We start from the raw sequence: 27,979 nt of genomic DNA, 5'->3' as shown, positions 1-27,979 counted from the left end.
AGCCTGTAATGACTCCTGTTTGGGTTGCTGGGATATGGCTCGCTGCCTTGGACCTCCACCTGCCATAAAAACACACCAAGTGGAAAACAGATGACCACTTTGATCACTGGCTCACAATTCAAAACTCAATGAAACCGAGCAAAGCTTGATGTGTACAGTAAATTCGACAAAAGTATCCCATAATATTTGAAGTAAGCCAAACTTCCAGGGGAGGATAAATAAATAAAACTCCAGCGCACACTCCACCAGGCTCTACTAAAAAGCGTTAGTATTAGTGTAAGTTTAAGATGTGAATAAAAAAACCTTTCAAACAATTGCTCCTATTTTTAAACCTCAAAATGTTTTGAAATACTAAACTTTGAGACGATAAATGGCAATCGCAATGCAACTGAGGAACTCTTCAAGCATGTCATCAATAAAATTGGTAGCACGTCAGTAACCTACTGCTCGAATATACCCAAGAAAAGTATTTCAACAAAAGCCACAGCTAATACTTTAGACAAACGACCTCCTATTAAACATTTTGATGCAAGGTACTATTTTAATCGTCAGAATGGGGTGATAGTTTGCGGTAGTGTCCAACTGCAACGCTTCATGAGGGCAGTTTCGAATATGTTGCCAATCATATAAGCAATCCAAAATGAAATGAAACATTTGTCGATTATTTGTGCTGGATGTCAACTTGGAGACGTTGAATTGTGGAGTGTGTATGAAGCAAATTCCGTCACTGCATTTGCTTCGAGGCGGCGACGTTCACCAGAAAATACAAAGAAATGTTTGCATTTGAAAACTGAAGAGTGTCTCATGTTCTGGATTCTGGCCTTCAAGCGTTAGAGAAACAAACAGATACAAAACTCCATTGAGCACTACTTTATGATATCAAAATGGTGTACCAAATTTGCATCATGAGGCTGCCCGGAAGAAACATTCCAGGATGCACAAAATATGATGAGTGGAACCACGACTCCTTGGTTAATGTGAAGCTGATGCCAAATGATTCACAACATAACCAAAACAATTTCCATTAATGTTTTCTTTTTTTCCCCCCATTTTCATTTTGAGCCTGAAATGAACAGCGCAGGCAGCCATTTCTGGTTTTCACTCAAGGCCACTTAATATTTAAACTTGACATAACCCCTTCAAGTGTCAAAATAGCACTAAGCAACATTGACAGTTTGCCTTTGTCCCCTAACCATCTCCAAGCTCCTAATTGTGAAATTGTGACATCAAAATTGAATATTTCATTGAGAGAAAAAAAAAAATGGTGCCTAGAGTTCAGTCAAGGTGAGTGAAACCCTCTGGGGAATGGTGTTCAAATACTGCCTGCACTGAATCCAACTTGGAGAGGCTTCGACAAAAAAAATTTTGAAGGCAAAAGGATTCCAACCGATGCCAGCGATGACAAACTTGAGTTCATCATCATGTCAACCAAAGTACAACGGTCATTTTAGTTGGCGAAGCAGTGGCGGTGTACGTCTGCTCGTTTATTTCAAACCCAAATGATGGTTTAAATGTTGCATCAAGTACCAGTGGTGCAGAAATGACAGATTTATGATGGCTACAGTTTGAATGCTTGCTTTTATTTCCACAGAGGACAAAAAGTTGAGGTTGAGCAGCCTCTCGGAACGTATCGTTTCAACAGTTCTTCCGTGACAAGTGTAACATCAGTCTATGACTTTACCTGCAGCCTGTAATGACTCCTGTTTGGGTTGCTGGGATATGGCTCGCTGCCTTGGACCTCCACCTGCCATAAAAACACACCAAGTGGAAAACAGATGACCACTTTGATCACTGGCTCACAATTCAAAACTCAATGAAACCGAGCAAAGCTTGATGTGTACAGTAAATTCGACAAAAGTATCCCATAATATTTGAAGTAAGCCAAACTTCCAGGGGAGGATAAATAAATAAAACTCCAGCGCACACTCCACCAGGCTCTACTAAAAAGCGTTAGTATTAGTGTAAGTTTAAGATGTGAATAAAAAAACCTTTCAAACAATTGCTCCTATTTTTAAACCTCAAAATGTTTTGAAATACTAAACTTTGAGACGATAAATGGCAATCGCAATGCAACTGAGGAACTCTTCAAGCATGTCATCAATAAAATTGGTAGCACGTCAGTAACCTACTGCTCGAATATACCCAAGAAAAGTATTTCAACAAAAGCCACAGCTAATACTTTAGACAAACGACCTCCTATTAAACATTTTGATGCAAGGTACTATTTTAATCGTCAGAATGGGGTGATAGTTTGCGGTAGTGTCCAACTGCAACGCTTCATGAGGGCAGTTTCGAATATGTTGCCAATCATATAAGCAATCCAAAATGAAATGAAACATTTGTCGATTATTTGTGCTGGATGTCAACTTGGAGACGTTGAATTGTGGAGTGTGTATGAAGCAAATTCCGTCACTGCATTTGCTTCGAGGCGGCGACGTTCACCAGAAAATACAAAGAAATGTTTGCATTTGAAAACTGAAGAGTGTCTCATGTTCTGGATTCTGGCCTTCAAGCGTTAGAGAAACAAACAGATACAAAACTCCATTGAGCACTACTTTATGATATCAAAATGGTGTACCAAATTTGCATCATGAGGCTGCCCGGAAGAAACATTCCAGGATGCACAAAATATGATGAGTGGAACCACGACTCCTTGGTTAATGTGAAGCTGATGCCAAATGATTCACAACATAACCAAAACAATTTCCATTAATGTTTTCTTTTTTTCCCCCCATTTTCATTTTGAGCCTGAAATGAACAGCGCAGGCAGCCATTTCTGGTTTTCACTCAAGGCCACTTAATATTTAAACTTGACATAACCCCTTCAAGTGTCAAAATAGCACTAAGCAACATTGACAGTTTGCCTTTGTCCCCTAACCATCTCCAAGCTCCTAATTGTGAAATTGTGACATCAAAATTGAATATTTCATTGAGAGAAAAAAAAAAATGGTGCCTAGAGTTCAGTCAAGGTGAGTGAAACCCTCTGGGGAATGGTGTTCAAATACTGCCTGCACTGAATCCAACTTGGAGAGGCTTCGACAAAAAAAAAAAAAAAAAACCTGATCTGTTCCTACCAGACTTGTACATGAGCACATGTATCAAAAAGCGGGAGGAGAAAGTAACCCTACACACTACGGGGGGAGGGGTTCTGCAATTTCCAAAGAAGCCCTGCTATTACGACAGCAGCGAAACCTGAATTTCTATCGGGAACAAAATAGTCAAGTCATAATTACAGTAAATATTTTGTGTGAAGAGCACTCCTAGCCCATTCAAAAAAAAGTCACTCGAAACGTGTGCCTCGTGAGGACATTCTTACGCCAAGGTGCCAAGTCACTAATTGCACACGTTTTGTAACCTCAAAATGTCACCTGCAAGGACTTGGATCAACTGATGCCCCCTGTATAAAAGTTTTATACTTTCAACCGACTGAAACTCGCAGCCTGGGGAACATTTGCGTCCCCCCCCCCACCCCGCTTATGGGCTACTATAGCTCGGGCTCATGACAGCTTTGCGAAACATAATTCTGAAGTGACACCATGTGGCAGAAAAAGATATTCTGTCACCCAATCCCCAGTCATGTCTTGTTCAAAACATGCCGTGACGTGGTTGGTGGCAAAAAGAAGAGGACAGAGTGTTTGTTGAGTACAGGGGCTCCCCAACGTGTCTTGAATGAACTGAGGAAGTTGCAGTGCTTAAGAAATCAGATGCCATTACTCGGCTAGACATCTTGAGGAGTATGCAAAGTATCGGGGGGATGAGCGAGAGAACTGGGTCACCAATCTTCTACAACCAATGTTCCAAACTGTTCTTAAAGAATTGAGAAGACTGGATTAACTGTAGCGGTGAGATGCGCAATTGTCGAGTACCTCGATGAAAACAAATGCTCGCAGAATTTTTTTCATTGCCTCCCAAGAATCCGTTTATTTTGCGTGCACCTTCGGGGAGGCGGTCATTATTTGTTTTTGCTATGCATGACGGTAGCATGAGGTGAGGACAACTTCAAAATAAATCTTAGCTCACCAAGGAATACATGGACATCAATGTCTTGGTAGGCTTTTATTCTGAAGTTGTGCCTGGCAGCGAATGCTGGCGTGGCGGCTGTCTTGACTCATATTCCCGACAGTAACCAATATTGCCGTCAAAAACTGTCGCACACCGATGTCAACACAAAATCATGTTCAATTGCTAATTAAGGGCACTCATAAATAAATAAACACTGACAGTGACATACAGTGCTGGCTGCCAGTGTTAGCATTTAGCCGCTAATCAAGTGCCCGATATAGGCAAGCAAGAAAAGTTGGCCATCTTTTCAAAGTTTGGTTAAGAGCCAAAAATTACTCTGCACTGAGAGCCTGGCACCGCTGCAGTACTGATTTTTTTTTCCTTTCAAACAAACGGGCCTTACTCAAATATGCTGTTTCAGCTGACAAAATCGTGACTGTGGTTGTGACATCACTTTGTCTCATAAAATAGCCCAAAATCTCAGTCTCTGAAGAAAACGTGACTTTAAAAAAAAAAACAAAAGTTGATTTTCCAAAACATGATAGTTGCAACCCTAATGACTTTATTTAATAATTGAACCACTTCTTTTTTTTTGGAGGGGGGGGGGGGCATGATTCAATGCAGCCCAGACTGACTCCAGCGGCAAGCACAGAAGTTGAGTTTGACACCCCTGCCATAACTTATTCAGAACTCAGGTATGCTTTATGAACTTTCTTTCCTATGTTCAAACATTTCAACTGCATTCAAACACAGGCTCCAATTATGAGTGTGTTACTATATGGATGTACAGTACTGCTGTCCGTAGTAGTCGACATTATGGGAAATATTTTTACAAACTGTGACACCAAAACACTATTATTACAAACCCATAAGCCTGAAAAACAAACTGATGACTTGAATTAAAATGCACCGCAAATCTGCATGCACATGCTGTGAACACGCTCCATCGTGTCAACAACCCAGACTACGCTTCCAGGTAGACAGGTGAATAGGGAAATTCTCAAAGAGTGAACAAGGGAGGATTCACTGGAGTTCATTTGACAGACAAATTTAAAAATGATCCGAGTACCTTTCATTTCATTGACAAAGATTGGACTTGAACATAATGAATGACTGCTCAAACGACTGAGGAGTACTGATTAGCTATCGCGAGGTAACATGCTACACTTGCACACATCTGCTTCTAATATCTAAGCTTCCACATAAGTTCACGTTTCAGTGTCTTCCGGGGGTCAACATTACCTTTTTCACACACTCCTCCTCCTCCTGACGCTTCTCGTAGTGTGAAAAGTCATCAAAGATGGAGGTGGTGTGTTTGTAGCCGGCGATGATCTTGAGCACCAGCCAGGCCTTGTCAAGCGGCACCTCCTGCGTGTCCCGAGAGTTGGTCACCGGCTTGTTCTCGTTGTTCTCTAGCCGGATGTGTCTCAGCTGACTGTTGGGAACGTCTTTGACAAAAATCCAGCGCACGTCAAAGCGCCCCTTCCACTTGTCCTGCGACCACACGCCGGCGGACGTGTTGTAGTCCACGGCCGAGCGCATCTCGGCCACGCCGCAGAAGTGCCCGCTGCCGTTGACGCTGAACAGCAGGTAGAGCGGCCCCTTGGCGCCCAGTGAGCGGTAGGCGGCGTCCAGCCTCTTGTTGCCGTGCTCCGTACTGCACCAGATGTTGTACTTAATGGAGCGGTGGATGTCGTCCTCCGAGTAGCTCTTGATGATGAACACGCGACCCTGCTTGGGGTTCCAGTCAAAGTCCTTGGGGTTGTAGTTGTTGACCATACGCAACTTCTCTAAGACTGGGTGAGGCTCAGAGGACACCCCGGCAACCATACCCACCCCGGAGGAGGCGGGAGGCGACTGGCCCACTCCGGTCCCGCCGCTGTCCGCGAATCCGTTGGCCCGGTTCCGCGGGGGCACCCAGCGGGTGGACTGGGCGGCCTGCTGCTGTTGACTCGGCGGCGGGGGGCCCTGGGAGAGCGGCGGCTGGGGCATTTGAGCGATGCCGGGCTGCCCGCTGGGTGGGAGCTGATGGTGCCCCATCTGGGAAACCGGGGGTACCAGCTGTCCATTGCTCAGGGGCATCTGTGGGTTCCCTGCCGCCGTACTTCCAGGCTGGGGGGACGCCTGATTGGGTTGCTGCCCATTGCTCGGAATTGGGAGCACCTGCTGAGGCGTGACCGCTTTTGGCACGGTGCCTTTGTTGTCCCACGTGCCGATGTCCATGTTGTGTTTAATGGGCGGAGGCGGCAAAAACGCCCCAGCCATGCCACCCTTGGTTTTCAGCTTGGGCTGAGGCTTGGCTGGCTTGCTGGCGATGTCCGCCCAGGAGGCAGGCTTGGCGGGGGTGATCGAGACGGGCGGCATGCTGGGGGGTCCTACAGAAGACACGGGTCCCAGAGGACCCCCTCCCGGTAAGCCAGAGCCCACCACCTTCGGAGCCATGTCCCCGTTGCCCCCGGGAGACACTGCCCCGATCTTTAAGCCGGCCATGCCCTGGTCCAGGCTGTTCATACCGGGCGCCTTGTTTAGGGGTTCGTTGGCAGCGGATGCAAAAGGGGACTGTCCGTCAATCATGGCCCCTCCCAGGGAACTGGGAGCATACGCATAGCTGCTGCTGTAGCCGGAGCTCTGCGGCGTACCCGACTGTCCCTGAGAGCTGCTGTTCCCCCATGCCGAGAAGTCGATGCCGCTGGGGAAGAAGTTGAAACCGTGCTGGCCCAAGAAAGGGTTGCTTCCCAAGGGGCCCGGCTGCCCGAACATGGCATCTGGGAGGTAGTGGGGCTCCCCGTTGCTTAGCTGTCCATAGGAGGCCAGGTAAGGCATAGGAGGGTCCCCGCCGGTAGACCACGCTGCCTCATTTAGGGAGTAGGAAAATCCTATGGAGGGGCTGTAATAGCTGGGCATGTAGGAGTCCGACATGGCCGTATAGGCATTGCTCTACGGGGAGACAAAGGTGTTTTAGTCAGAGCAACATTTCATTTGCTACTGTGTGAGGACTTGCCGCACAAATCAAATGTACTGTACCTACAACACTAGTGAAATTCATACCTCAACAACTATAGACAAAAAATAAAAACCATGTTAACGCGCAATACTGAGGCGCCCCCCCCCACCCCACAACCCTATTGAGAATAGTTTAAGAGACCAATAATCCAAGGCCAATAAATGCAATACAACCCAAACCTAAAATTTAGAGCATCTTTAAAATGCAGAAGGCTGATTAGTAACCATTAATGTCAATGAAATGTGTCTCCACCCCACCCTTAGGTTACCTGCAAATAAAAACTTCAATGGGTTCCTTACACCACCTCATTTGAATTTGAGTCCTGCAATCAAAAGTTCTGGGAAGTGCAAGATATTCCACCTCAAATACTTCCACAGTCAATAGCGAAGGGGGGGGATCTAAATAAATTCTGACAATACAGACAAGCATGTCATTTACCATGAACTGAAGCGGTTGGAATACTGTATTGCTATCCACCAATTATGCAATTATCAACATGTACAGTATATAATGAAGTTACTAAAGAAAGGAAATGCAGAGGCAGCGATCTGTCATACTCGTATCAAAATGTATGTGTAAACTGCTGCTTGTTTTAAAGTTCACTGTCACCCTCAAAAGCCCATATTGCAAATTTTCTGCTCGTAACTCGGTATATAATAATTTAAAAAATTGCTGAGCAGTAGATTCTAACTGGAAATATGGGGGCTGGGAGTCAGTCCTAAAGTCAGGGTACCACTGTATTGGTATAATGTGTCCAATATCATTGCAAATAAATAGTAAACTATGACTGGAGGAAATGCAGGAGTTCCGAAAATCTTTTGATGATTTACATTTGCAAAAGGAACTGCCATTGTTGTGCAGCGTCAGCTTCCCACATGCGAGGTGTGACGTTAGATCAGGGGTCCCCAACCTTTTTTGCCCCACGGACCGGTTTAAGTCAGACAATATTTTCAGGGACCGGCATTTAAGGTGTGGCGGAATTAATACAACAAAATAATATGGTATGAGCTGCATGAAAACTGTGGTGTTTTCGAAATATAATAATAAACACAAGGAGCGTCTAATCTGGTCGCAACACTCTTATCGCTCTGGTAATGTTTAATGCCTTCAAAATACGATACAACGCAAATTCAAAGTGCATGAAAATGACGACTCACCACAGCCCCGAGCTTGATTTTCTGCAATCAGACAGTCCCATCTCGGGGTAATAGGAGACAATGACACCTCAAGTGTGTGGTTTATGTCCAGTCTACTTCGTAATTTTGTTCTCGAACGTACTTTTAAGGCCGCTGTGATTTGCGATCTCAAGCAGTTTTTTTACTCATTTTGCGAGCTTCTGCGTTTTGTTTTGAAGTAATCGGTCACGTGATGGAGAAGCGTGGTTTGACGTGTGTCAAGCGTGACACAGACGGATGTAACGGAGAATCCGGTAATTTTTCAAAATAAAACATGTTTCGTATTCTGAAATAAAACGGAATTAAGGCAAGTTCTTTCTGTGCGGCCCGGTACCAAAGGCCCTGCGGACCGGTACCGGTCCGCGGACCGGCGGTTGGGGACCCCTGCGTTAGATTATCCGAAGCTACACAATGTGCGTTTCCGAGCACTCAAGTTTCGTAAATGAGCTATCAAAGCTCAACAAGGAGAGGCAACGCTTACCTGTCTGGCCTGAGTGTTCAGGTAAGGCTCAAACTCATCATCATTCAAGGAATCCTTTTGGGTCACAGCTCCGTTTTGTACTGCAAATAAAACAGAGGTAAATATCAACATTTAAGCATCTAAGTGACATTGTTAATATTAGCATTAGTAATGTGACGACTGGAATGAATTAGGGCATCTAGAGCAAAAAAAAAAAAGAAGAAACCCCCCCACATGGAATTGGTTATCTTCTGATCAGCACCAGATCTGTTCATCGAAAGAACAGCAAAAGTAGGGGCCCATCACATATCATCTAAATATAGAACATTTCAGGTGCATTCATCGTTAATAATAAGCAAAATAATTGCTGATTATGTATGCTTAGTGGCAAATTTTTCAATGTGCCGAAAATAGATCCATTTATGCCTCACTACATATTTTTGTGCTTTCTTTACTGCCCTAAAAAGTCACCCAGCTCTTAAGAAAAGGTGTCCGTGTTCGCCAGGCGGTATTAGTGACGCCACTCTCTGCTTTAAAAATACAGAGAAAAAAAAAAAAAGTGCACATTGTGGATTCTTTTTGGGTGAGTAACTAGAGTGGTAATGGTCAAGCAATTGTATTGACTGCTTATAAGTTTGTTGACCATTGTTATTTTGAAATTATGCAGTTTTCCAAACGTCAAGGCAAGTTAAATCCCCAATTTTTAAGTTCCATTCTTAAGACTTAGTTCACAAGTTTTGATGCCTTTTACGACCGTTTTAGCATCCACGGCGAACCCTGCTAAAACAACACAAGTCACATCTCCATGAAACAATACAATTTAATGCTTCTAATAAACATTAAATGAATATGGAACACAATTGACATTGGCATGCTGGCGTGGCGCTCGTCAACCAGTTTCTAACATGACAACTTTGGAAAATTAATTGCCCATCCCTGCTCTCAATTCTGTGTACGTGTTAGTGTGAACGGTTGCCTAAAACAGGCCACGCGACTGGCTGCAGACGAGCCCAGGGCGTACATCGCCGGGAGAGGCACCGGTCAGCTGGCCCAAATGAAGATGAGCGGTAAGGAAAATGAATGGATGGGATAATCAAGAATCGTAAATGACAATGGTGTTAAATCATAGTCAACACCTGGCACAAAATGACCGCACTTTATTTATGACTTGCCATATTTCAACATTCAAGCAACTGAATATTCAGGGTCATTTGTCTTCCTGCTTTTTTATTTGCAGGGTCCTACATGAAGCCTTCTTGAGCGGTGGCCCTGTCGGGCTGGGCCACCATGAGCCAAATTGTGGTTGCCCTGCCACTAACCCTGCATATTCACGACATAATACGATAGGTTTCGATGATTTTTTCATATTTCGCGTCTTGATGCCACATCATTTAAACCCTTAGAAAATATTACTTCTGTCTCATTCCCGTTTCTCTTGCATGTTCCGGGTTTCTGGGACTATAAAATCAAACTGAAGATTTGACATTTGCTGGCTTGGATCTTTCTTTACGTGGGGTTCTTACATCTTCAGGCACGTTAAATGCAATTACATTCAAAATTAAAATGTAATTCCAACTTCAGAATGATCCCAATGTCCCATGTTGTCCAAAGTTAGGCCCTATAAATAACATGCCTCTGCCCACAAGAGACCCGACGAAAACCGCCACTGTGTTGTTGGTTCCGCTACCGTAGTCGCGCGGTACCGCAATTCATTCAGGAAATTATTTACTGATACTTGATGTTGAGATTTAAGACCATTAACAATCATAAAACCATAAATGTAAGACTTTTAAAAGTCAAAACATCTAACGTCTTGTTAGACTCCTGGAGTGAGTGCCTTTTTCAACTTCGTTTATGCTGACGCGTCTCCATGGCTACATGAAAAAAAGAAATTACGCCATTTCAGTAACCAAACTCCTCTGCACGTCGTCCACATTGCCCACATTTTCCGCACCACACATCTATGAAAATTTGTGACCCGTGCAGACAGTCTGTGTAAAAAAACATAGCGGACAAGCAAAAGCTGTTACAAAATAAGTGTTTGCTACATCTCAATTCTTTGTTTTGATTTGTTTTGTTCAATGAATGTAGAGTGCTACCCCCAAACTGTTATTGATAGTTTATTTGAAAAACAAAACTAAAACATGCCATAGGCATCGGGTGTCAAACTGACAGACTCCAATAATCTGGGAAAATATTGAGTGACAGCAGGGGGCAAGCGCCGTCGAGTAGAAAAGCCAGCAAAAGTTGTGCATGTACATGCATGAAGAAAAAACAAGTTTTAGACTTGAAGCATCTGCAGGAAACCTGGTCTTACAAACACTGACTAAATCAGTCATGAAATTTAAAAAAAAATTAAAACTCACACTGTACTGCAACGGTGTTTAATGATAAATGTGTGTTTTAACGTCATCAACTTGTGTGTTCTGTACCAATTTGTCCATGCACGACCGTGGTAACAATAAGCGGTTCAGAAAGTGGATAGATCTTCAGCCCCGCACATGATGTTGGTTGTCTATACATTAATACATTACATCGTGATGGGCTGTGTAAACTCCCAGCAATATGAACTATGCCAGCCTGGATTGCGTTTTGAGTGTCCCTATGCAATATGTTACACGGTATGACTTTTTATTAATGAAACAAAAAGATAGTGGCAGTCAACATAGACATGCCTTGCGACCGAAATAGGATAGTGCTTCACCAGTGCATTCAATTAAATTGACCGGTGAGGTGCGTGCTTCTCATACATTTTTAAAAGCTCTGCTATTTTATCCAATGATAATTTTGAAAACTCAAAATACTGAAAAATACATGCTAAGAAAATGTTGGTTTTTTTTCCCCCCCCTTGTTTAGAAAATCTGCCCAGGCTCAGTCAAGCCTCCCACATTCAAGCAGTGGCCGCGGGCTACCGTGCCACTGTTAATGTTGAACCGATTAGATTTCAATGTCTTTTAATTGCTCCCCAATGCTGCTCTTGTTTGGACTTTGTTAGTTGTTTCTGATGGATAAATACGAGTTTATGCGTGTGAGTAGTGCTGCTGTAGCATTTTAATTTCCCTTGGGGGATGAATAAAATGTCCATCTTTTTTATCTCACGATCTAAAAGTGCTCCTTGAAGACCATGTCCGGAAGACGTGTCATTCGGGGTTAACCTAGCAACCAGCTAGCGGCTAGCAGGCTAAGCAAACAAGTGTCCAGAATGAGCGCCAAGGCTGCTTTCCACATGAACTTCCCCCAGCCGGCGGGCTACCAGATAGTCTGCCGGACATTTTCAAACAAGCTCAATGTCCGAAAAGTGAGCTACGGGATGGGGACCGTGTGGGGGGACTATTCCCTCGCACACGTGTCATCGCGATACAAAGCGGGTTAGCGAGGAAAAGGGGGGATCCGGATGGGCATCATGTAACCAACTTTCGGGCTTAAACGTGGGGACCCGCGTTACAGTCGACTCACCGTAGGCCTCATTTAGCACTCCCGACGTACATGGCAGGCGTGTTGGACGACAATCAGTGGCTACGGCGCTTCAAAGCGACCAGCACACGTTAACCCGAGCTTTCAAGTGCCAAATAAGTGATCGGAAGCGAAGGGAGGCTCTTACCTTTATTTGCTTGGCCTTTCGGTCTCTGGATTGGGTCCAGGTGATTCATGAAGGTTTGATTTATGAGGAAAGAGGAAGGGGAAAAATTGATGAACAGATACTAGGCTGTGCAGTCAGTTCCGTTTAGCAGGTGGTCAAGGCCTACTGCTGCACTACTTAGCCACAGCCGCTTTTTGCCTCTCGAAGCTAAGCTATCACTCACTAGCCGTAGCCGCCGCGCGATGCTGACAATTTGCTTCAGAAAATACCTCTCTTTACCTGTTCGAGGAGGCTGCTAGCTGACATGTCTTTGTTTTATTCCCCCCGGCTGAGTGCCTAAATATATTACGAGCGGCAGGCTGGAGAATTTCGCGTCGCGACGGATGAAGTGTTGAGCCGAGCGCCCCTATCTCCCTACACAGCCTGCTTGGTGTCTACACAATGGCGGGCTGCACTTTGCTTGACAGACTTCTCAACATGGCTGGACGGCCTCGTCAGCCTGCAGATGACGTTAAGAAACAACAGGCGAGCGCCCCCTATAGTCGCGGAAGAACTAGTACAGTAGGGGTCTTTATGCCAAGATGGCCCTCTTTGGAAGATTCTGCAAAACAATATTGTATTTTACACTTTTTAATATACCATTTTAAAATATCAAACAAAAAAAAGAACGGCCCCTTTTTATTCAAGGTCGAAAAATGTGCTATTTGGTCATTGAGGGGTAATGGGTGGGACAAGAGAAAATGGCATTTTAAGGAGTACTCCAGAGTCTAGCGTACCCCTTGAAATGCAATTTCTAGACTTATTTGACATTTTAAGAACTATTTTAAAACATTGGTTTCTCTTAGTTTTTTTTTTTAGATTTGGTCTCAGGGCAAGTTAATTTACTCAGAAACTGTCAAGTAACATTGTAGCACGTAATTGCAAAAAAATACTAAACCTTAGGGACTGTATATGTCATATGAGGTTTGTGGGATTGTTGTCTTTGTGTTCTATTCATTTAAAGCCAACCTGAAACTAATCAGACACCTCATTAGGTAAACCCAAAAACATTTATTGTAATGGCACGTCCTTTCCACAAGGTGGAACACTACTCCTCATTATGATGGTAGTACATACGGCATGTCATGGTTCACTTCGTTTTGTTCTTCATCTTTGACTCCCACAGTGCGGGTGTAGATTAACAGTCATTCATGTTATGGCTAATAAGCAAATGTTGAATCAGACAATGTCGGTGGGCGATGGACGTGCCAGGCCACCACAAATCAGTCACTGTGTCTGCCACTGCAGCACTGTACATATGGCCTTTTTCATGACAAATTGTACATATAATAATTAATCAAAATGCACATTGATTTATTTCAGCCACTAAACGAGATAAAGATAATAAAAACAAAATAAAAAATACAAAAATCTGTGTTGCTTATTTGTACATGCCACTCCCTGTAAAAGTATCATATTCAGTGAGCTGACAAGGGTACTTTAAAACTCAGCCTAGAATTTTGTGCCTCCGCGGCAATATGTGAGAATTCATCCCCCCTGCGAACCTTCATTTCAGATCACAGGCGCACAAGGCTCCATCAAATAAAAGGCCCATAGTTGTTCAGCTGGTGTTTGAGAGAGCAAAAAGCACCAGCAACATGTACATCGTTGTCACAAATAGAAAACTGGCCACACCCTGCCTCATTTCTTCACCCACATGAGGTGACTGTCCAGTAATGGGCATTGGGTGTCTGGTGTGTGCGCCTTGGCCACCAGGGGGCAGCATATTTTATGCAGACAAACCAAATGTAGATATGACAGAAAAAACACAGAAGAAGACAGTTGCAATATAACTCAAAACACATTTTTAAACACCTTTTATTGCATTTTGCAGTATGTGTTAGTATTACGTGAGCAGACTTTTATAAGGGAAAGGTTTGATTTGCTTGAGCAGACAACACTTTATTCTTTTTGTTAAAAATTGTGTGCTTGCACTTAGCCTCTGTTTTGAAGAAGTATTGCTTTTGCTTGTTCCCTACCTCCTCAAATAACCCGTATCTTGAAAAGTTGTAAAGCTGGGTCACGCATAAATTAAGGTACCACAATCCATATTGATGTCGGTCACAAAATGATATGAATTATGCTGCTGTGTCACCGGCATCATCAAAGGCGAAATGTGGAACAAAATGTTGTTGCTGTAATGTTACTTTATCCCCCTGGTAGCTTCTGTATTAAGCGTTGCTCGAGGCCAAAGGTTGGTCAGATGGCATGCGACTAAATTGCACCTAAGAACACATGACACGGGCCAGGAATAACCCCACCCTTAGAGTCACATAAACACGCTTCAACCCCCCCCCTTGCAAGAGTGAACAAGCGTTTGAAAATTACATTGTATAACAGGTGGGGCTATTGGTTTTGTTTAGGAAAAGAGGAACGACAAAATTTGCTGCTGCTATTAGCAGCAGCAAGACGTTAGGACTCATGAACATACTAAGAAGCACGAGCACGACATGCATGTATCATATTCATCCTTTCAACTCTCAATCACTTTTGAGTGCTCGACTTGTGCTCCCTCCCTAGAGGGCAGCTGCCTGCCAGCCTGCTGTGGAGTGGGACAGGTGGCATGGCCCAGAGAAGAGCGGGATTGCCACCAGCCAATAAAAATAACTGCACGGCTCCATGATGTCACCCAGGAGCAAACCATAGCTTAGGAGAACTAAATAAATCACATATATATATATATATTTTTTTTAATATTCATACTTGCATAGCGTTGTCGCCTCTAATAGACAGCGTGGGCCAATTAGTCGTGAAGTTCATCATTACCAAACCGAGAGCCGTGAGTGAACTGTCACGTAGTGGCAGAATTATCCCATTCTGCTAGGTTTGATTAAAAAAGCATAATCGAATAAATACCAGGAGCTCTATTTTCGTGATGAGCGTAAATTCGGTGTGGATGCAGTGTATCTCTGCGCAGAGGCGGGTTAGACCCACTTTCGCAGATGAGGGCATGTAAGAGGGAGGGCTGCGCCGCTGTGGGAGTAGTCACCGCCTATTTCAATCGCCACCAATCAAAGTGGCTCCTTTCATCAAAAGCTGTGCAATCGTCACACACGCTCCAGTCTCCACATGGCAGAAGCAGATCTGCGCCGGGAGATGAGCACTTAAAGACCGACCCCCACCACAGATCGTTCATGTCGCTATCCCCCCCCCTAGTTGTGATGCCCAAGTGGCAGTATTTAATAAATATAACGCAGAGGTCCATAAGGTTGGATGCTGGCTTCTCACATAAAATGAAATACATCTGACATCTACCTGACATGTACCACACAGAGCTCAGAATCTGTCTCCTCCCTGTGCCCTGATCAAATTCCATCGAAATTAACAAGCTGCCCCAGTATTTAAACGTGGTCTTCGAATGACTTTCTGTCACCCAAAAACATATTCTGCCAGTTACATCTCAAAGGACACACCCTCACTGTGCCAGAATGCTTTCCGGAGACTGGTCTGATGACACAAAAATCGGGGTAGGCCAGTATTGTGCCACGGCGCAAGTGGGCTGTTTATACAAATAGTGCCCAATATTTTTTACAGCTTTGATATATAATTTTTGCAAGATCGTTGCCTGAAAGTAGTTATTATTTGGCAATTTGTGCCAGATAGATGGCTTTTTACATGATAAGCCAATCTGCATTGTCTTTTCACCTCGAATTGGAGTCACTTTTCCGAGTATTGTGTTGTTTTTGCGGCCACATCTGCCCACCAGCGATTGCATTGACAGAGCCGGACAGACCACTTTGGCCATTCATATCCTTAGCCAGTTGCCAGAAAGCGTGTGCAAACTAAAGCCGGAGTCTGATCTCACTGCCATACCGAGCATTCTGAGGCCACAACACCATGCTGCCCATGCGGAACCTGATCTGTCGTAAATCTTCCCTCTTTTGACCATGTGACATGCCGAATCTCCGTCAACTCACCCAACCCCACCCCGATCCCCCTGGCACACGGAGCACAAATGTCAGGCGGGAGGGCGACAATTCCACATGTCTCGATTGCTCTTTCTGTGCATGTCGTCCATGCGCCTGAATATGTTTCCCCCCTTGGTCGTGTAGCCATGATATCCTGGTGCGCGTTTGTGTGAATTTGCGATTGTGTGCGTGCATGACTGGAGTGACCCAACTCCGCTTTGGCGGCAGTACACTTTTGGTTAGGAGATGTCAGGAATGTGGCACTTGTCAGCCTCCCCGAGGATGCTGTTAATTCACATTCTGTTCGTTTCAAAGGGTTAGTCTTTAATAAACTGCAAGCTTTCCGGGTGTTTAAAAAGGACTGTGTGTCTCGTCTGTGTCCTTAGCTTCTTTTACTTGCAAAGAGTACACGGGGGAAAAAAAATGAGATAATTAGGTAACAGAATTATACAAAAGCTATCAAATTGAATGGAGAAGTTAACCACATTCTTGCGTGTGAGACCCACGTAGAAGTCTCCATCTTCACTCAGTGCTCTTACGAGACAGAGAGCATGTACGTGAGCTGGGGAAGATACTAGCCAACTTTGGGCGAGAGGCATATTACAGCCTGGGACAGCGGTGCGGCACTGCCTGTGTGGAAGAGTTGCAGCAATATCCTGTTTCGATGTAAACGATACAGGCAATCACAGCGGATGTTCCGTTACGGGTCTTCGGAAGTCATTTTGCAAAATCTCTGTGTGAAAAAGACTTGTGACTAAACTCTGCATTTTATAATTCCCTGGCCCTCTTTTATTATTCTTGCTGCTTTAGCCATATTGTAGTGAGCAGCCAGAGCACTAATTGCCGTAATTTCTAATTCTGATTCCATGGTCGTCGGCACACTTTTCCTTCTTTCCATTATATGCTTAATTATCAGAAGAATTAAAACAAAACAAACAAAAAAATAAGAAACGCAGAAATCCTTTCCGGAGAAGTCTTTACAACAAGATTGAAAGACTCCTTTTGTGAAAGAGGAGTCATTCTATGTTAGTTCAATGCGTGGCGTTTATAATTAACAACATGGACCCCATCCATCCACCAGTCCTCTGAAATGCACGTTATACTTAAAGCATGCAACAAAATTACAGTCACACACTTCTTTAGTTTTTTTTCTTTTTCTTTCATTGAAGCCCCTGACTTCCCAATGTTCCGCATGTCAGTCTGTGTGGACAATGGTGAAGTTGTCTTGGGAAGAAAATACCCACACACTTGCACATCATGGAGGATTTATCACCAACATTTGCGTATAACCATGAGAGAGGCCAGACCTGTCCATATGTGGTGGTCCCGCATGTGTGTGTTTCCGATGACACTGCGGAGATGATTTTGAACAGCTGAAATGAGTTTGTGTGGAAGCGGGCAGCTGTACATCTCGGTCTTGGACATATATACACACACACACACACACACACACACACAAAACGCAGTAGAATCCCAACGTCTGACCCCCTTGAGACTAAGCCGGACTGAGACCTTAATAAAGGCCTTGTTGTTTCAGGAGCTAGCTGTTCGGTTTCGAGTTCAGCTCTCTTGCAAACTCATCTCTGCAGTGCACTAGACATTAGTGTTATTTTGACTTTGGATTTACAGTATTGTTATGATGCTTGTAAAGTCTCTATAACTGACTATGTATTTGACACCGTCCGGCATTTCTATTCTAAACTATTGATGGCGGTGTCGTAATGAAAATGGAGGTCTAAATAAAACTGGGTTGCCATTAATGTGTCAGCTGGCCTGCGACTCGTCAGCCAATGGGAGCGTTTGTTCGTTCAGACTACTTTTAAGAGGGGCGGGGCCAAGATGTGCGGCCGGGGTCAGAGGGAGTGATGTAACCTCTGTTTATTTTCAGCATATAGGTGTAAATGTAGACACACGCAAGTGAGCACACACTCCGCCAGACCGTTGAACATAGCGTTCTTTACCTGCAATAACTGTAGATAAAATTATCTCAACTAAAGGCCAAAGTCATTGTTTTGATAAGTTATAGCAGAATCATGCAACAAGTACGCCGATGATTTCCACTAAACCTTATGGAGGAGGGGGTCGTATGAAGAAAGGATAACATTTTGTAAATCCAAACAAAATTGAAGCCAGCAGTAATTTTCTTTTTGCAATCGTTGGATCCATTCCCCCCTCCCCAGCCCAGAATGCAAATGGAAGACTTCTATCTGCCATTCTGAATATTCTGAACAAAAGTTGCTTGCTCATGAACAAACAGGCAAACAAACAAACACCCCCACCACCCCAAATACTTTTTTGTGCATTGTTTTTCCTTTTTCCCATTGGAGTCACATTTCCCCCAAATGCAGGAGGGCAATGGTAGACTCAAAACATTTAACGTCTTCTCCAGGAACTGGTAACGTACTCTCTAACAAATGGATTAACAGGCTAACGAAATGACGTTCCTTAGTTTTTGTAAAATTTACATATAAGAACTGACTGTCATTTTATTTTGTTGTCGTTTTGTTCAGGATGGAACAGTCTTTCTACATCAGCCTAATATTTTTCCGAATGTCCATCTCCATGAACTAGAAAGTAGCATGGCAATTGACAAAAGGACAAACAAGAACAAATACGGCACTCTATTTTTTTCACTTTTGTCCAAGGGCTGTTTTTAGTTCGAAATGTTCACCTTGCCCCAGAATGCAAATAGAAGAACCCCGTCCATCAATTGAAATTGTCATATGCCATTCTCCATGAACAAGAAACAGAGCAGCCAGCCAGCTAACAAACGGATAACTAAACTAAACGAAATCTCCATGACTCAGAAAGTAGTGTGATGACGTACAAATACACAGACACGAACAGACAAATACGGCAAGCTATAATTTTGTCACTTTTGTTCAAGGGTTGGTTCTTTACACAGGCCTAGACCGTAAACGGAACAGCTGCATCTGTTGGAAATCGGAAGGCACTGGAACCAATGCTGTAGTAAAGAAATGACGACAGGAAATATTTGTCTAAAAAAACGCACAGAGGCCCGAAATACAAAAAAAGCAACAAAATAAATTAAAAAGCACGGTGATAACTGAGCATGGATGGATCGATCTTGCTAAGTACGAGTAATGGAAAAATGAAGGTTCACATTTGCTGCATTAACCAGTTATATATTTTGACTCCTCTGGCAATCTCTGTTCGACATTGGGCTGAAAGTACACTGACTTGCCACTTCTTAAAGCCTTTTATTTAAACCACTAGTGCCATCTAGAGGAGTGAAAATATAACAACTGCTTCATGAAGCAATTTTGAAGCTTCATTGTCCCGTCACTAATAAGTGCCATTGTGGTTTGGGATCTTTTGATAACAAACAGCAGAGATGCAAACACATTAGGGAAAGGTGTCTTGTGGATGAAAAGACTGACCATTCAGACACAGAGCTTGTTGGTAACAAGGACGAGGCCAGGAAATGGCAGTGAGCGCGACAGTGAGTAATACGGTCATTGCCATGAATACTATTAGTGGTGTCTCTTGTCTTCCGTCAGCCGCAGCTGTTGATCACGCTGGTGCAACACTGAGAGTTTCAGCATTGCATCACGCCGCCTGACTTCAGCGCCATGCTCGCACTTAGTCTGCACTTATATGGAGCCCCTTTAGTACATGAGGCTAAGGTTAGCAAACCTTAGCTGTTGTAACCACGCGCAGCAAAATCGGATTTGGGTGCACGATTTGTCTTGGGAGGACATTCTGCTCCCTTAACGTGGTGACAACCTGCTACCAGCTATTCATACAATCCATGTCGCGGACATAGCGAGATGTTGGTTATGTTCTCCAGTGCGGGGAAAGCAAGCAGGGGGACGATGTAACTTCCCAAGGAAGCTTGTCCACTGGCATACATCAGAGACATTCCACCTCATCTGACACTTGTCCATGGAATTCTGCACATTTTCCGCACTGTTCTCCGAGGCATTCTAAAGTGCCTGTCAAATAGACTGGCGTGCCCAAGCAGCAGTGTTAAAACAAGGGAGATAGACCTCTATCTAATAAAGCTGCGCTTTCAACAACAACAAAAAAAAAATCTGCTGCTTGCTTTCTTTATGATATTTCTATAACTGAGCAATACATTTCGACACTGACATAACACAGGTACGTGTGTGTGTGTGTGTGTGTGTGTGTGTGTGTGTGTGTGTGTGTGTGTGTGTGTGGTCAAACTGATTTAATGTGTGCTGCTAATGGGTTATAATTTGCCGCAGATTAGCGCAGAGTGCCTTTGCCTTCTGTATCGGTACAGTACAAGCAGTGTATGCAACCTATAGTTGACACCTACGTGCTGTTCTGGGAACACACTAAATACTTGAGATGGCTCAAAGGTTTACCTGGCAACCGATGGCTGTTTTAAGAGTGTGGATACACTTTCAGCTTGAACACAGCGCAAAGTGGCCAGGGTACACGGAAGGAAATAAAGGGCTTGATCCGTGCAGTCCCTGTCATAATCAGTGTTGTGCTAGTATTAATACTGCCTTGTAAAAAGTGAGGATGTTTTCTATTCATTAATAACCTAAAATAGCTGAAATGACAGCTATAAATTCCGATTAATTTAACCAGATTTTTTGGGGACTAAAATTTAAATATTCATTTAGCCCAATGTTAAACATGACAATATAGTTGTTCAATTTCCTCAACATAAAGAAAAGGGAGAAAATGCTTTTACCAAAACGTGCAGGTGTTCCTAGTGAAGCATGTAACACTACTTCCCTTTGCTAAAATTCTCTTCAGGGTCACACGTATAAAGACTGGAGCCTGGCTGATAAAACGTGGACGTCACCCTTAACCGTCCATCCAACCATTTTCTTTGTGTTAATCCAGTTCAGGATTGCAGAGAAGATAGGGACAAAAAGGCAGACAGTCTTTAACGTCATGATCGTTATTCCGTTCATTGGTTCAAAGGGAACATTTACATCAATTGACTTGAAGTTTCAATTACTCTCGAAATGTCATGATAAGCGGTTCGCCTGGTCGAGTTTGGGCTACAATCGTCTAACTCAGGAGGACCTAATTGAAGGGAGGCAGGCAGGCCAGGCAGGAGTGCTCTCAAAAACAGCTTCCCAAAACAAAACAACAACAATATACACATCCGGCTTACAGTTCTGAGGCTGACGGTTTGAGTCTGGGCTACAACCTTCCTATGTGGACTTTGCATAAGTAGATTTCCGCTCACAATCTAGAAACCTGCATGTTAGGTTCAATGAAGAGTCAAAATCATCCTTGTGTGTGAGTGTGAGTGTGAATGGTTGCTTTCTATCCATTTTTCCAGTCCAGGGTGTGCCCGATCACTCAGGTGGAAGACATCAGCACACCTGTGGCCCTTGTGAGGATGAGCGGTAGAGAAGATGGGTGGATGGAATTGAAGACATTTGTTGAAAACACTTCCATTTTTAATGAATAGATAAGTGTTTATGCATTCCTTATTATGATGAAAAAAAAAAGATTCTCAGAAGCGCAAAAAATGAATCTGGAGAAGTCTACTATGACGCCTGCTTTAAAAAGTAAGTATCATTTGTTGACGGGTGAATTTGCATACTGGATTTCACACTGTTATCATAACCAATTGACATTACAGTCCATATTAAAGATGAGGACAAGGTATTTGTAATGGGATCGGATCAGTGGCGGTGGTTGGTTGGTGGTCCACCAAGTGGGAGGAGTTGACACAGAGATGTACAGGGCAGTCCTACTTACCCTCAGCACCCAACACATTTCGCTGCCGCAGCTGTTGCGGCACCCGCACACACCCACACGCATTTGCACACACTTAAGGGTGCTCCTTGTGCGGTGACTTCATGTCCATTCAGGCTGCTGCTGCTGCTGCTGCTGCTCTCTGCTCCACCGCCGTCTACTCGGGTTGCCTCGCCGGCCTGCACACACGCACACAGACGCACGCAAAGTGGAATGCTGTCGCCGTCTTGCTGGGAAAAGTGGCACTCAGCACAAGAGTGAAGAAGACTGCGCTCATTTACCATGAGCTGTTTGGATGTTATGTACCCAGCCTATGGACATTACGCCTCATACGCAGCTCCTGCTTTCATCAACACACTACAGGTAGGACACATTTTGTTATTTTATTATGATTATTATTATCATTATAAAATGTCAGTGATTTATCTCTATTGTATTTTCAGGCTGGATTGTATTGAGGATTCAAAATTTTTTTTCCTCCCAAGTTTCAAATCTTGTTTTGCAGGTGACCCTGAGAACAATGTTGAGTATTAATAAAATACACTTTGGAATCAAAACCATGTTAGAAAAAAAATGTCAGGATTATACAAACATATCTCGATGTTATATATTGAGCTACGTATCTGTACTTAAATCATCATTTATATGAACATCTGCATCTTCATCCGCATCTAATCGTCGACTTGATTTGAGGAGCAACTCCCTAATTATGAGGAAACATTTTTTTTGCAGGTTAATCTCAGCGACCCGAAGCAAAGGTATTATTATGAAACAATAAAAACGCGACAATATGACAAATGAACAATTGGTTTTCTTTGATGTAAAATCAACTGTTTGATTTTCTTCAATTCACATCGTGTACAGCAGCGAACTATATTTTCAGTGCAGCAATTTCAAACACAACTATAAATTTCAGTTTAAACTTCGTATTTGTGATTGGGTTGTATGGTGTTTTAGCAAAGCTCAAAAGATACCTTGCTGTGTTTGCTGCGCAGACCTCAAAATTCCCAAATCAAAACTCAAGATACGATTGTCAAAACAGACAAATAACGTCAACTAACAACTGATATTAAAATTATTTTAAACTAAAATAATATTTTTCATCTTATAGGCTGCACTACCTGGCTGACGTAAAATAGAATTAATTTCTGGTTTTGGTCCTGTTAGCTGTGTAGCATAGTTAAGAAGACACTTTTTAATTGCCTGCTCTTTTTGCTCCATGTATAGCACTTTGTATACAGCGGTGGTTGTTTTAAAGTGCTCTATAAATACAGTTGAGTTAGAGCCAGACCTCTTGTGAAAAGTGTAGTCGATCACTCCATCCATCCATCCAGGCATCTCGCCATCCAATATCTGAGCCACTTTTCCTCAAAAGGGTCGCGGGCACGCTGGAGCCTACCCTAGCTGACTTCAGGCAGTAGGCGGGGTACACCCTGAACTGGTTGTCAGCCAATTTGCAGGGCTACTCAATCACTCAATTCCAGTGTCTCAGGATTCCATTTAAATCTTGGGTTTTATTAGTAATTAGCATGACCTGTCAGTCTTTCCTCGTTACTCCTTCATGAGAACGATCATTGTCAGAAAATTAGCTTGGTGTTTCGTCATACTATTAGCAAGCAGAAGCTCGTTGCCAGCTTGCCACACACTCCGACTCCCCGTGGCAGGTGAGGTGAGCGATGTGTGCGAGTCCGGCACAGCCAAGCTTCTCAGGACAGTCTTGGCGGTTGATTCTCAGCTTTGCTATTCAATGTATTTTGATGAGACGCAAAATGCAAATTTTGCCTGGCAAACTGTGATGCAAAGCTCATTTTTTGGAGCCTTGCATAGTACAGTATATCTTCATATCTACAATCATGCCTTCCAATTTCAATTCCAAACAACCTATATCCAGTGTCTATCCACTATCAATTTCAACATACAGTCGGTAATATAAATCTATCTACCAATCTATATTTATGACACCTGCCTCCACTCTCTTCCTTGTTGCCAGACTCCCACTGGTGTGAGTAGTACCTCACCTCTGTGCCGGGATTTTATGGACACTCCCAGGGCTCCAGAGGGAATGTCCGCCGTTCAGGGCTCCGTTGGCGGATCGACGACCTCGTCATCTTCGTCCGCATCGTCATCATCATCATCTTCTTCTTCTGCCTCCTCATCTTCCTCTTACACGCCCGCGGCCTCACGGCCCGATGAGGGCCCCAAGGACAAGCAGGAGGGCCCCGAGGCCGAGTACCTGAGCTCGCGCTGTGTGCTTTTCACCTACTACCAGGGGGACATCAGCAGCGTGGTGGATGAGCACTTCTCTCGGGCCCTCAGCTCCTATATGGACGGGGAAGGCAAGCGGCGAATTTCGGAGCAACAGGCCGCTGGTACCCCAGGTATGGTGGTCATTTGCTACGTGCGGATTACACATGACTCACAAAAAAAATCTGCGTGAAATTTCAGAATGAACTTAAAATGCACCGCGACATTTACGGTAGAGCTGAGCGATATGTAAACAATCTTCTATCACAATCTATGATATAATTCAAGTCCCTGTAAAGTAAATATTTAGATTTGTTTCTAAATACAACCTGTGGAGATGTGGTAAATAATGAGAATAGGAGACAGTAGATTGACAGTTGTGTCCCATTTACTCGCCACACCAAAACTGACGGTTTAAACAACAAGTAGCGGCCGTTTTGACCGCTTATGAGAGATTCGATGAAGCGCTTTTGCTATGGTGAATCTGGGGGTGGCTGTGTGGTGACCCACAATGGAGAGACACATTCACCAGGAATTTGTACCTTTGATGGAGTGCAGGGACTTGACATGTTTCCCCATTGTCGGTCAGTCACCACAATAAACAAGCTTGAAAGTAACTGCTGAAAACAAGTAAAGACTGAGAACTATATGCAGTACCGAATTGTGGCGATCTGTTTGTGCTCAGGTATTTTTTTTTTTTTTGTGGTCATGGCTAAAACGGTTAAAACATTTGATTGACTGTCAACAGCTGAGAGCAGCGTGGTTCCAGCATACTAGGTGGACACACCCACAACCTTTGTGAGCGGAGACACGGGCATGATTTTTCTCAACATTTTTTAAAGCTTTATCTTAAGTAGATGAAGATTTTTTTTTTTTTAAATCATTAACATTTGGCAGGGTTGTCAATAGCACTATTGGTGTTCTGTGGTGTGTTGAATTTTGAAGACTTATTTATTCGATGATTATTTTTATTGTTTAGATTTATTTTGCTTTGCAGGGACTGTGAGCATAATTATCCCCAAAATATTGGTCAGTTCAAAATTTTAGAACCTTAAGTGCATTCAAATTTTGAGGTATCTGAAAAACTTCCAAATGTTTGAAGCAAATCTTACTATATTGTATCACTGAGGCGATATTATCATGCTGGTCAGTCTGCACGGGGTCTTTCTGATCTCACTTTTGTAACGTGTAATGTCAGTTTGACATGGCAGCTCACAACCGATGCTGCGTTTTAAAGGTGGCAGAGTTGCCTTTGTGAGATATTTTGAGGCACACAGGATGAGTATCAGACATCAGGGTATAAGGGGTCGGGGGTAATGAAGTTCTCGGTTGCTATATAAGTCCAAGGGTCACTTTGTTGAGTTCAGAGGATAAAGAATATATACTCCCTTGACAATTGTTATGTTGGCTGTCGACATTTGTTGATGCGCCGCTTGCGTTCAAATATTTATTGCTTAAAATATTATGAGGTCGCCTAATTGATAGCACGTCTATGGCATTTTGCATTGTTTGTTGGCCTTAGGCTAAAGCCCGTAACCCACTGAGGGGCGAATGTTTGTGAGTAATTGCGAAGGGTGTGAATGCACGTTCATGTCAGGGATCGTCAGGGTTCATTCAAGGTTGCAAACGTTGACCAAATGGTCACCAGACGTTCATGTACAAAATTCCTTAGTGACAAAAAAAGGACAGGCGAATGTTTGGCGAAGGTTTGCAACCTGGAATGAACCCTGATGAACCCCAACAAGAACACCTCATTCACTACTTTCGTAATAATTCCCAAACGTTCGCCCCTCAGTGGGAAAGTGCTCTTATTACTTATGCTAGTTCTCTTAGTTTTATGTTTAGTTTGACATAAAACTTCAACTGGGAGTGGCAATAAACAGCTCGGAGCCTCTTTTTTTGAGGAATGATCTGCCAAACCGCTGCCTGATGAGCTGAGTTGAGTTCACTCGTATTAGAGCTGCACGACTATGGCCAAAATGATCATCATAATTATTTTGATCGATATTGTAATCATGATTATTGGTCCCAATTATTCATCACATCAAGGAAAACATCTTTTTTCACAGCACTATTTTTCAACAAAAAAATATGCAAACAGCTGTCATTGCAAAGTGAAACTTTAACATGGATCATCATTTTAGAATAAATGATCATTCAAAAAAAAAAATACCCCAGAATTTCAAACTTACTGAGGCCTAATTGAACAAATACATTATCACTAAAACAACTTCAGACAATGAATCCTGATCCCTTGCAAATTTCTAGCTCCTCGTCATGATGCTCTAAATCTGCAACGCATGCAGATGCAGTTTCTTCTCAAGGGGTCACTGTGCCTTTCCAAACATCCAAATGACGTTGAAAATCACGCTTGTTATTGCATCACTGGTGCAACGTCAAAAAGCCAGTCGGTCCACCTGCATGCGGTCTCTCTGACCACACTTTTGAAACGCGTCATGTCAGTACAACACACGCCCTGCCTCACAACAGAAGCTATGTTTGTACACGGCACTCAGCACACAGCCTCGTGGCGGGCGTATCCTCCTTCAAAAACGCCCCCCCCCGCACCCCACACCACCCACAATGGCTGCTGTCAGATTTATACGCCATGTGATCGGACACTACCCCTCGGTGGGCCATGCGGTGTCTCTTTTCCAAAAGAATATCTAAAAATAAAAGTCTACTGCTGAAAACGTATAATGGCCTGCTGACATTCTGTCAAGGGCGAGGAGGAGCAGGAGGAGGATGGGAGGGGCGCAGAAAAAAAAAAACAACAGGTGGGGGTGCGGGGTACTGAAGAGAGGGGCAGCCGGCTCTCGCACAGGGTCACTGTTGTGTTCGCACACGAGTGTGTTCTAAGACTTTCACGAGGGCCGAATCGACACGATAGTGAGAGATGTCACCGCAGGCAGTGATTTAAGACTCTTTGGGCTGCCTCTAGGTCACAGCGTCGGCCTTAAATAGATGGCATTCTGGGATATAACGTCTCGCGCTATCTTTCCGCCCCACTCTTTCTCTCTCTCGGCACTACATGTGGTTGTGTTTATTTCTGTATCTTGTTGGAGCTAGCGCAGTGTGACAGTATGATCCAATGGGGAAGATATCTGGGCAAGAGGGCTAAGCCGTCATGTGACTGCCATCTACAATTCGCCACGCACTCGCTCCTGTTTTTAAGCCCCGTTTCCACCAGGCGGTACAGTCCGGTTTGGGACACAGCTATTTTCTGCGTTTCCGCTGTTCGTAAATGGGAGGAAAATCACTGGCTGTAGTTCAAACATAAGCACTTGGCTTGCATGACAGTTGGAATTGCTTGTTGAAGAGATGTGCCCTTGAGCAAGGCACCAAATCCCTAAACCATGGGTGGGGAACGTTTTATTGATCCAAGCGCAACACTAAATTTACGGAAAAAAAATATGATGCAGCAATTGACAATTTGGTGCAGACCTTCACAAAAGCCCAATCAACATTCTTCTTCTGTCCGGTCCTTTGAGGGAACTGCAATGCAAATTCCAAACTGGGTGCCAACTGACCCATTTTTTTTCTCCCCAACTGCAGGTCGGTCTGATTGTAGCTTGGCCCCGATGTAAGCAGACTGTAGCAGTAAAAAGGGAAAATGTATTCTTGAACTTTTTTAAAAAATCCGTGATATTGGTTTTGTGCCATCTTGCTCCGTAGCTTTCACCGTTGCCCGAACCGTAGCAAACCAATAAACAGTTTTCAAAGCCAACCGTTTGTGGCTCTTGTGCCACTTTCTGTCAACTGAAAATGACATCACAGATGCTCAGGTAACAACCAAGCACGGCTCACTTGTTTCGAGAGCGGAGCCAATATTTATCAGATTGCCATGTTTAGACT

At 43.7% G+C, this 27,979-nt stretch overlaps 2 protein-coding genes across 4 annotated transcripts; one reads left to right on the top strand and one right to left on the bottom strand.

Annotated features, from left to right (window-relative positions):
* Positions 1-1,535: 1,535 nt before the first annotated feature.
* ythdf2 (YTH N6-methyladenosine RNA binding protein F2) lies at positions 1,536-12,723 on the bottom strand. 2 transcript variants are annotated; one of them, XM_019892994.1, is made up of 5 exons: positions 12,501-12,723; positions 12,243-12,267; positions 8,663-8,742; positions 5,245-6,939; positions 1,536-1,744 (listed from the first exon to the last, which is right to left on the bottom strand). In XM_019892994.1, the coding sequence occupies exons 1-5, from the start codon at positions 12,525-12,527 to the stop codon at positions 1,670-1,672; spliced, it is 1,902 nt and encodes a 633-aa protein (XP_019748553.1). In that variant the 5' UTR covers positions 12,528-12,723; the 3' UTR covers positions 1,536-1,669. The 2 variants fall into 2 exon arrangements, with proteins under 2 accessions (XP_019748553.1, XP_019748560.1); XM_019893001.1 differs by lacking the exons at positions 12,243-12,267; positions 12,501-12,723 and adding an exon at positions 12,098-12,200 and having other exon boundaries at positions 1,537-1,744.
* Positions 12,724-22,056: 9,333 nt separating this feature from the next.
* Positions 22,057-27,973, top strand: LOC109529602 (transcription cofactor vestigial-like protein 2). Of its 2 annotated transcripts, XM_019892984.1 has the most exons (3): positions 22,057-22,243; positions 23,871-24,258; positions 27,680-27,973. In XM_019892984.1, the coding sequence occupies exons 1-3, from the start codon at positions 22,163-22,165 to the stop codon at positions 27,709-27,711; spliced, it is 501 nt and encodes a 166-aa protein (XP_019748543.1). In that variant the 5' UTR covers positions 22,057-22,162; the 3' UTR covers positions 27,712-27,973. The 2 variants fall into 2 exon arrangements, with proteins under 2 accessions (XP_019748543.1, XP_019748541.1); XM_019892982.1 differs by lacking the exon at positions 27,680-27,973 and having other exon boundaries at positions 23,871-25,588.
* Positions 27,974-27,979: the final 6 nt, after the last annotated feature.

Source organism: Hippocampus comes, unplaced genomic scaffold (assembly GCF_001891065.2).
Source record: "Hippocampus comes isolate QL1 unplaced genomic scaffold, H_comes_QL1_v1.1 scaffold559, whole genome shotgun sequence".
Lineage (NCBI taxonomy): Eukaryota > Metazoa > Chordata > Actinopteri > Syngnathiformes > Syngnathidae > Hippocampus > Hippocampus comes.
This window is presented reverse-complemented; position numbering and strand designations above follow the sequence as displayed.

Bases quoted from the DNA above. Each gene is read 5' to 3' on its own strand.
- LOC109529602 (XM_019892982.1), top strand. From the start codon at position 22,163: ATGAGCTGTTTGGATGTTATGTACCCAGCCTATGGACATTACGCCTCA. The intron at 22,244-23,870 runs GTAGGACACATT...CCTTGTTGCCAG, and splicing joins CTTTCATCAACACACTACAG to ACTCCCACTGGTGTGAGTAG.
- ythdf2 (XM_019892994.1), bottom strand. From the start codon at position 12,527: ATGTCAGCTAGCAGCCTCCTCGAACAG. The intron at 12,268-12,500 runs GTAAAGAGAGGT...GACCCAATCCAG, and splicing joins CTAGCAGCCTCCTCGAACAG to AGACCGAAAGGCCAAGCAAA. The intron at 8,743-12,242 runs GTAAGAGCCTCC...TTTTATTTGCAG, and splicing joins GAAAGGCCAAGCAAATAAAG to TACAAAACGGAGCTGTGACC.